The following is a 10124-nucleotide window of genomic DNA, read 5'->3' as shown; positions in this document are numbered from 1 at the left end:
GGTCAAATTTTACACACATCTAATACCTTCTCTGATGAGAATGTAAAAAATGTTAATCGCATAATAATTGTTTTCTTGAACATCAATTTGTCCACGGACGTTTTTTTTGCCCCACTGTGATGCGGTCCGCTAGGGAATTGAAACTTAGCGTTGCATTAAAGTCCCAATATTTTACATAGTAGCGTCAACGAAGCATTTTAGTTGGAAGTCCTCAAGAACAGCTCCGATTTTGATAATTTTTTTTTAATTTCGTTTTTTTATATTATTTAAAATCAGAAACCTTTTGAAGGGGGCAAACAAGTATTTCTATTGTTTAAACAATTGTAATGATATTTAAGTGTAAAAAATTCTTTTTATACGATATTCATCAAAAGTTTAAAAAGAAACAACAGATATTTATATTTTTTATTCATATTGCAGTCATAAATAGCTAAAAATTAAATGAAAATACAGTAACATTTTTTCGAATAATTACTTATTTTTTTCTATAATATTGCAGTAACATAAAATTAATATACATAACACCATTAGAAATGTCTTTATTTATTTATTTAGTATTTAAACAAATAAGGGTGAGAAATTTAATATTCAATATCAGAAGTCACTGAAAATGTAAGAAAATCTAAATAAATAAAGTTTTATAAAGACTTATTCATAAGTTTTTTTGAAATATTTAATTAAATGTAAATAATTTAGTGCTTCACTCACATATACAAAAAATAGAAAATTTAATTTTCATTAATATTTTGCGTTTCAAAAATACGATTAATCGCAATGGATAATAACAATACCACGCTTGTTTATTATACGAGTTAAACGAATACATTACCTTTTTCATTACCACGCCACGGGGACATTTTATCTGTTTTTACTGTCTTTAACAACTTATTACCTTTTTTCCCTAAATATCTACAAACAACTCTGAAACTATCGATTTCCAAAATTACTTTCCTATGGTCTCTTTTCATGATAATATCTCGAAGAGATCAAAATTATTTATAATTAATTATTTCAGAGCTTTAGCAATAAAAATAACCCTTGCGAAAAAATATGATAGAGGATTCAAAAGTATTCAGAATGGGCCTTCCAAAAACACATGGAAAATATAAATGTGAATAACAATTTTTTGAAATTAAAAAAAAATCAAAATAAATTTTTACAAAACTTTCTTATTTTCAAAACAGAATAATTTTGTACTAAATAATTTAATTTTTAACCTAAAACATGAATTTTCAACCGAGAAGATTAATTTTTTGGAGAAAAAGGCGAATTTAAACAAAAAAATATGATTTTTTAAACAGTCTATTAGATTTTCAACTATAAAAGATAAATTCTCGGCCAAATAGTTGCATTTTATTTTGAGAAAAATACATTTTACCAGAAAATAAAATACTATAATTTTCAATAAAAAAAATTAATTTTGTACAAAAAAACCGAATGTTTAAAAAAATAGTTAAAGTTTTAATCAAATAGTTGAATTTTTAACTAAAGTGATGAATCTTCACCTGAAATAGTTTAATTTTATTTAAAAAATAAACAATCAAACAAAAGTCAAGGACTTTAAAAAAATTAAAATTGTCAACCAAAGATATCAATTTTCAACTAAAGCCATGCACCAAACAATACATTTTTAACAAAGTACTTAAACTTTTTACCCAATAGTGGAATTTTCGACCAAAATGATTAATTTTATACATTAAAACATGAATTTTTAACAAAATATAGCGCAATAGTGTGTCAAACACGCACAGATTTCTTGGCATACACAGCAAATTTTTACGATGTAAATATATAATTATTGATATACAATTTATTTGAACAACTTTTTTTTATTCTGAAATTACTATATAAAGAGATTTTCAGAAAAAATGGGGAAAAAATTAATTTTTAAATAAATATCATAAATGTTATTTAAACAATATAAATAATTGTTTGCCCTCTCTAAAAGGTTTCTGATTTTAAATAATATAAAAAAAACACAATTTAAAAAAAAATGATCAAAATCGGAGCTGTTTTTGAGGACTTCCAAATTTTGCCTGTTTTATGTATTCATTTATTATACTAACAATAGACCCTGGGGTTCGTAATGAAAAAGATGATTTTCATTTTCAACAATCATCAGAGATCACGACTAAACTTTCAGTACATGCTTTGTGCTCATCTTCATTGTAAACAACACAAGTACTGTATTTTGCATTACAGAGCGTACTCAATTCGATAATCCTGTGTACTCGTATCAAGGGTCGTCAAGGTTTGACGATGGAACTGCTACGCTACTTAACAATATTCAAATCAAAAACGATCTGGGAAGGAAGAACGTAAACACCAAAAGAGTAAAACTTGGCGGACCTGGAGGCTGCAATGATGACGACAATGATAGTTGTAGAGGTAATTTCTAAACTTCTAAGAAAAGGCTTCACAGGCCGGTCCTTATATCCTCTACTGTACCCTACATCCAGTTAAGGCCCATAAAGTACCCTATTTTTAATATTTAGTCCCTATGGTACGCTATGTGCATCCCATAATATAACTTTTCATAATAATTAAATGTATTGAAATTTTGAAAATAAAATCAGGAACCCAAGGACCAAATTTGTAGAACCACCATAAAATGCTCCTATTTTAATTTAAAAAGAGATTCTCATTTAAAAAAATATTTGGACAAGATAAAAAAGGAAAGAAACATGAGAAGTTCCCTTCCTTTTTTGAAAATATTTGTTTCATCTGTACGAATTGATAATAATAAAAATGAAAAAGACGAAAAAAATAAAAAAGAAGGTAGGGGATTTGGTTGCTTGCTTTCTCATTTTTCTTTCCCCTTCTTCATTTTTCTGCAGAGATTTCTTAAAGGAGGATTCCTTTTTAAATTATTATAGGATCATGTTATGGTGGTTTCCCAAATTTGGTCGTTAGATTCTTGGTTTTAATTTCAGGAATTCTATAAATTAAATTGATTATTGGAGGTTAAACACGATTTGGAATTTGATTCTAATCTAATTTGAATTTCTTACATTTTTACTTTTAATAATGTCAAATATTTCAGGGTATTTTTAAACATCCCGACACATTTTTAATAGATTTATATAATTTGAAGAGATTTGAAAGATTTTAGGGGACTTTTAAAACTTCTAAGTTATTTTCAAGAGCTTTTAATTTGAAGTATCTTAGTGAATTTTAAATTATTCTAAGGAATTAAACAAATTAATTTCATTAATTTGAAGGGATTTCAAAGCGGTTGAAATGTTTTACAAGATTTTTCAAAAAGGTTTTTAGGGATTTTAGTGATATTAAGAATTTATAAACCTCTCATTGTATTTTACTACATTTTCCCAGGATTTCAGGAAATATTTATAATCATATAATTTGAAGGGATTTTATAATATTTAAGTGAATTTCAGAGAATTACTGAATGAGAATTGAGGAATTTTGTAGGATTCCGAAGGAAATGTTTTAGGGTAAAGAACTTTTTAAAATTTCGGAAGAAATACAACAATTTTACAGGACCTATAAAGTTTTAAGATATTTAAAAAGATTTTATTGCATTCTATAGTGTTTTCAAGGGTTTCAAAGATTCTAAGAGTTTTTTTTATGGTTCTCAAGGTATTTTAATAAATCCAGGATTTCAGGAAATATCATAAGATTTCATAGAATGTCACGAGATTTTATAATATTTTAGTGGATTTACCCTAAATTCTTATTAATTTATCCTGAATTCTTTTAATTCTTTGGAATTGTTTTTCAATTTTTTAAATTCACTAAAAATCTTCTAAATTTACTTAGTGCTACTTAATTCAATGGTTTAAATTTGTTTATTTAATTGATCCTGGGGATCAATTGATAAAATGATTCAAGGATTTAAAATATTTTAAGATATTTATCAAATAGCTTGGCATTTTCATGAACGGGAGAAAATTTAAAAGGATGTTAAACAATTTCAAGGATTTTAAAGTTAAAAAACATGCAATATTTTAGGAATGTAAAAGATTCCCAGGCTTTTTCAAGGACTTTAAAAAGTTTCAAGAGATTTCAAAAGGATATTGAAGGAATTGAAATATTTTAGGAAATTTTAAAAGATTAAAAAGAGATTGAAACAATTTCAAGGGATTTTAAATGATTTTAATAATGTTAAGAAATTAACAAAATTTTGTATGCGGTTCCAATGATTTCAATGATTTTATGGCGTTTTGAGAGCTCTCAAAGTATTTGAATAAATTTTCCAATATTTCAGGAAATATAATCAGATTTCATGTATTATGACGGATTTTATAATGTTTTAATGGATTTCAAAGGATTTATGCGCAATAAGTGGGGACTTCCGCTAAGTTTCAAAGATTTTAAGAGATTTTCAAACATTTTTTGCAATTAATTTGGAATTCGCCATGAATTTTTATTAATTACACCTAAATTCTATTAAATACTCTTTATTTTATCTAAACTTATTTCAATTTACCCGATTCAATGGATTTTGGCACATTTTCATTTTTTTTTGTAATTCACTTGATTGTTTTTTTAATTCAATTTGATTTTTTTTATTAATTTCATCGAATTCATTTAAATTCTTTTGAATTTTTTTGTATCTATTAGTAATTTTTTTTATTATAAATTAGCAGGGTTTTAAAGAATTAAAGAGATTTGAAATTATTATTTGGAATTCATTCTGAATTCTTATTAAATTACCCTGAATTCTTTTAGTCTGTGGAAAGTACATATTGTAACGTTTTTAGTAACTCTTCACATGATAACTCTTTTGATATAAAATTAATCTTTTTGTATAAAAATGTATGTTTTGAATTGAAAATTCAACTTTTTGGATTAGAATTCTCGAGTCTTATTAAAAATTCATCTGTTTTTGTATTAAATTAATATTTTTGTTTAGAAATTCATCCTTCTTAGTTTAAATTTCAACAATTTGTTTAAGAACTCTAGAATTCGGTTACAAATTCGTCTTTTTTCGTAGTGAATTAATATTTTGTTTACAAATTATTTTTTAGTGGAAAATTCAATTTATTGATTCAGAATTCTTACATTTTTTTATTTTACTTTTATGTTGTAAATTGAGCGTTTTGTTTAAAAATTCATCTTTTTTAGTTGACAATTTAACTTTTTGGTTAAGAATTTTTGAATTTTTAAAAAAATTTGTGTTTTATGTAGTAAATTAATCTTTTTGTTTAAAAAATCATCTTTTTCAGTTAAAACTTCAACTTTTTGGTTGAGAATTTTTTAATTTTATTAAAATTTCGTCTTTGTTGGTAGTAAATTAATCATCTTGTTTAAAAATTCACCTTTTAGTTGAAAATTTAACTTCTTGGTTAAGAATTCTTGAATTTTATTAGAAATTTGTTTTTTATGTAGTACATTAAGCTTTTTGACTAAAAAATCATCTTTTTGAGTTGAAAGTTCAATTTTTTTGTAGAGAATTTTCAAATTTCATTAAAAATTCGTCTTTTTGGTAGTAAATTAATCTTTTTGTTAAAGAATTGAACAGCTAGATTTTTAAGTTAAACTATTTTCTTAAAATTAAACAAATTATTTATATCTTAAAAATTCAACTTTTTGGTTCAGAATTCTTGAATTATTTTAAACTTCGTCTTTTTTAGTAGTAAATTAATCTTTTTGTTTGAAATTTCTTGATTTTTGAAAATTCAACTGTCGTTTTGTCTTAAAAGTCCAATAGTTTAGTAAAAAAAATCAACTATTTGGTCGAAAATTAGCTTTTTCATAATTTAAAATTATGTTTGTCAATTGAGAGTTTAATTATTCCATTCCGGATGAACTGTCACGTAAAATTAAATCCGTATAAACGTAAAATCGGCTTTTACCTAAAACCTACAGTAATTGGGGGGGGGGGGGGGGGGGGGGGGGGGGTAAAACCAAATCAACGACTTAAAATTTTAAGAAATTTCAACTCATTTGAATTAGTTTGAATTTAACTTGAATGGTTTTAAAATTTTTGAATTTCACGAAAATGGTTTTCAGATCTTCTGAATTTCTTCTAAATTTGTTACTCTTTGCGCTCAAAAAAAGTACCCAATGACTGTGACAAATAGTAACCATTTTGTCCCTATATTTGATCTCAAAGGTACTGTGAGACCTGCAGCTAGAATCTTAATATTTTAAAATTAGCCTAATTATTTTTTTAATCCTTATTTTAAAAAATTATAATTAAATTGTTTCCAGGTGCTTATGGAGTCTATGAACAATCATCTACCCAGAAAAATAAAGACGCGGATTCAGGAAACCCGAACGTGAATATTTACTACAGCATAGACGAGATGGATTCTAAAAGGGGAGAGCACTTTTACGAAGATATAAAGCAGAAGACAGCTGAATTGGAGTACGATCATCTTAATTATTCTCCAGCTCAAAATGATTGGAAGCTTCATTATCAGCACATGGCTAATGGATTTGGATCGAAGGACGGTAGTGGACCCAGTAAACCCAAGGAGCAGGATCCGGAAGCTGGTAGGAAATAAATCAATCATCATCAATGCAGGATAGCGTTGTTAAGTTTTGCTCAGTATACTGGAAAGTTACTTTCTGAGAAGGAAATACTCGCGCAGGCATCATTCTGATTCACAAGACTCAATGCATTTTGACTTTTTAGTTCACTTCTAGGACTTGTAGTATTCTAGAGTTTGTCAACCGATCGGCGAGATTTGTTTTGAGTCCAGATTGGGTGGATATTATCCGTCTGTTGTTGTGACAGAGGAAAGAAAGTCTTCAAAGAAATCCGTTATCGAGACGTAATCTTATTCGATGATTTAATAATGAATTCATTATGTTTAAAGAAATCGCTCTATTTTGTAAATAGGCATGTATCATCCCATTATGAAAAATGCCGCAATGTTTTTAAAATAATCTAAGAGATCTGCCAATACGATTTCTAGAAGGAATGAGAATGTAGTGCAATGTGGAAGAAGATTGAGTTTGTAAATGGAAATGGCTTATTTTAGTATTGATCAAGTTTTAAAAAGTATCAAATGAATTTGAAAAATTTATTTAAAGTGCATTTGATCTGTGTTAATCAATCTTCCAGTTTTGTATCTCACATTTAGTTGTATTTTGTAATTTATTTTGTCTTAATAATAAATATCAATTTGTAAATCTTTATCACTGAAACTAATGCAGAGTACTTTATGTCTAATTTATATATTTTTGCAATGATTGTATTCATAAAGTTATATATTTTGTCCAAGCATAAAGTTATAATACACCATGCCATTTCTTAAAGGTGTACGTTTTATCGTTACAAAAAATTAAATTTTATAATTCGCTGGAGAGTGTTTTTACGGTAGACGGAAGAAAAGTGTTTTTATTTTTTATCGATGGCAGGACAGCGATAAAGCGATTTCGATTTCTCGTGAATGTTTTCGTTTTCATTATCTTTCAATACTCTTTCAAATGTATTATACAATATTTACAGCGAGTGATGCACGAATTCGAAAACATTTGTGATATTGTTTCGCTCTACATTTGATTATGTTTTTTTTTTACTTTTTGTGGTATGTTTTATATATTTAATGTATACATTTATATATATATATATATATGATTGTATATTATTTTTAAGTGCGATCTACAGTTGTATTCATTTATGTGTTCTGTCTTTTTCGTGCAGACGTGTAGATGTTTCAGAATTTAATCGGGGTATAAACAACGATAGTTGTAAAATTTATATTACTACATATTTTTATCGAGATTCACATATCCTGAAGCTCCAGAGGGATGCTAATCTTAATTTAGTCAAAAAATGGATCGACCACGTTGAAAATATATGGAATATTTTTTATAATGTTTAGCATTAAAAACTATACATGTAAAAGTTTTATATTGAGTATCTGAGATACTTTAAATAGTTGGCAAGTGGGAAACTTGAAGAAATTTATAATCTACTTAAAATTTTTGGATTAGAATCAAATATTTTTTTCTATGTATTTATAAAAAAGTTCATTATCCTCGGATTATGAAATATTTTGGAAAGTGGTATGTGATCTCAAATTGTAGCTGCAAGCAAAAAGAGTGAATGTGTGACCTTTACCTGTGATAAAATAATGGAATAGAGAAAAAAGAAATTATGCAAAGGAAATATGTTTACGAAAATATCGGATGCGCTCTATCTTATGTGAAATTAACATGCATGAGTAACCTGCGTTTACTTGGGAAATAATAAAATCCTAGCTTCTGAAATAAAGCTGGGACATTAACAAAATCTTTGGATTTTTTGTCAAAAATACGCCTTCCCTTTATCGGTAATGTCACTATTAGTTTTATATTTATATTACAAGACAGTATTTAATAATATTTAGAAAATAAAAACTACAGATCTTTTTATTTAATAAATATGCCTTTGGAATTGACAAATAACCTTAATTATAGATGGGATTTTTCTGAAAATTACGGTGCGTAGATAGAAGAGATTTGAAGCTGGAACCGGTTGACTAGAAAATGCTATTAGATTGCGAGATTGAGGTGGAAAATATTTTTCCCCCCTTATGTGACCGGGAAATCACAGTGAATTTATTTTTTGAACGGCTTTTATTAAATTTCAAATATTGTTTCAGCCTAAAATATTCCATTTTTAAGCCATTTTTAAGCCATTTTTTAAGTCTACCGGTACCGACAAAATCGGACTATTCGTACCAAAGTTTCGGTGCAAATAGCCCACGGCCTAATTTAAAACAAAAAATAGATTTTTGCAGATTTTGAATAAAAAATTCAGAAGCTTTTTAAAAATTGTGAAGGGCTTTAAGGCCCTGTGGCGAGCGGGTGTCACGTGACCAGATTCCAACCTTGCCGACGATTTTTTTATTTCCTAAATTATTTTCACGCGAAGTGCCACATCGAGTTGAAAATTTGGGATAATAAATAAGAAGCACTAAGAAAGGTGGTCTGGTCCTAAATTTTAATAATTATGAAAAAAAGCAACAAAAAAATCATCAACAAGAAAAACTTTTTTTCGAATTATAAAAATTTAAGACCAGACCCACCTTTCTTAGCGCTTCTTATTCATTACCCCAAATTTTCAACTCGATGTTACGCTTCGTATAAAAATGAATTAGGTAATACAAAAATTGCCTGGTCACGTGACCTACTCATCACATGGCCTTCATGGCATGTGACACAGGCAAATACCTATATTATCGACCTCACTTTATCATTTCACTGAAATTTTTTTGAACCTAAGAATTTTTTTTAAATTTATTAGAGTACAATAAACTACGTTAAGGGCATGTGATACTTAGAAAATTGTCGATCTTACCAGTTTTAGTTTCCCCGGCTTTTTTTCTAGAATAATAAATATTTTGTCATAAAAATTTGGGAAATGATAGCGAACATTATAACGGACGTCCCCACACACTTTTTTGGGGGATTACCTCAAAAAAAGTTTTAATTTAGCAAAATGTGATTAATTTGCATAGCGTTTAGGAAATAGTATCGAATTTTTCAGTGTTAGATTCCCCCGGCTTTTTTCCTAGGATAAGAAATATTTTACCTTCAAAATCTGGGCGATGATAGCGAACATGCTAACGGACGTCCCCAAACACTTTTTTGTTTTTTTGTATCAAATAATTTCTGATATTGTTAACAACGTGCATGTATATTTCGAGGTTATTTGTGTTACAATTCACCCGAGCGTTACTTCCAAACTACACAATATTTTTGGCTGAAAACTTTGGACTTACAAATAAACATAGTAACTAATCTCCCGGAACTAACCTTGTTTGCAGGCAATAAAAAAAGTTTATTTCATAAATAATTTCCAGATTATCGGAAAGGCAGAGATGAAAAACGACGTAACCTCAAAATAGCATATGCATAAAATTGTTATTTGGCACAATACATTTTTTTTTGGTATTATCCCTCAAAAAAGAGTCCGGGGACGTCTGTTATGATATTTTATAGCATGTCCGAATTCAGTTTAAAATTTTTTTCATTTTTGTGGAAAAAAGCCGGGGAAACGGTAAGTATCACATGCTCTTAAGGGCATGTGACACAGCTAAATACCTATATTACCGACCACGGTTTTTCAGTTCACTGAATGTTTTTTTTGAACCTAAGAACTTTTTTTGTAAGTAAAATATCGAGCTGAAACTTCGGGAAATGTATTAGAGTGCAATAAAGTA

The 10124-nt window shown here is 27.7% G+C and overlaps 1 protein-coding gene across 2 annotated transcripts in view; it reads left to right on the top strand.

Annotated features, from left to right (window-relative positions):
* The window catches only part of LOC117168750 (protein draper), a 71948-nt gene extending 63739 nt beyond the window's left edge, over positions 1–8209 (top strand). For both annotated transcript variants that reach the window (XM_033354500.1, XM_033354499.1), the window contains 2 exons: positions 2203–2388; positions 6178–8209. In XM_033354500.1, the coding sequence (XP_033210391.1) occupies positions 2203–2388; positions 6178–6473 (482 nt within the window). In that variant the 3' untranslated portion in view covers positions 6474–8209. The remainder of the gene's footprint in view (positions 1–2202; positions 2389–6177) is intronic.
* Positions 8210–10124: the final 1915 nt, after the last annotated feature.

This window comes from Belonocnema kinseyi, chromosome 3 (assembly GCF_010883055.1).
Source record: "Belonocnema kinseyi isolate 2016_QV_RU_SX_M_011 chromosome 3, B_treatae_v1, whole genome shotgun sequence".
NCBI classification, from domain to species: Eukaryota; Metazoa; Arthropoda; class Insecta; order Hymenoptera; family Cynipidae; genus Belonocnema; species Belonocnema kinseyi.
The sequence above is the reverse complement of the archived record's forward strand: the minus strand, read 5'-3'. Positions and strand labels throughout refer to the sequence as shown.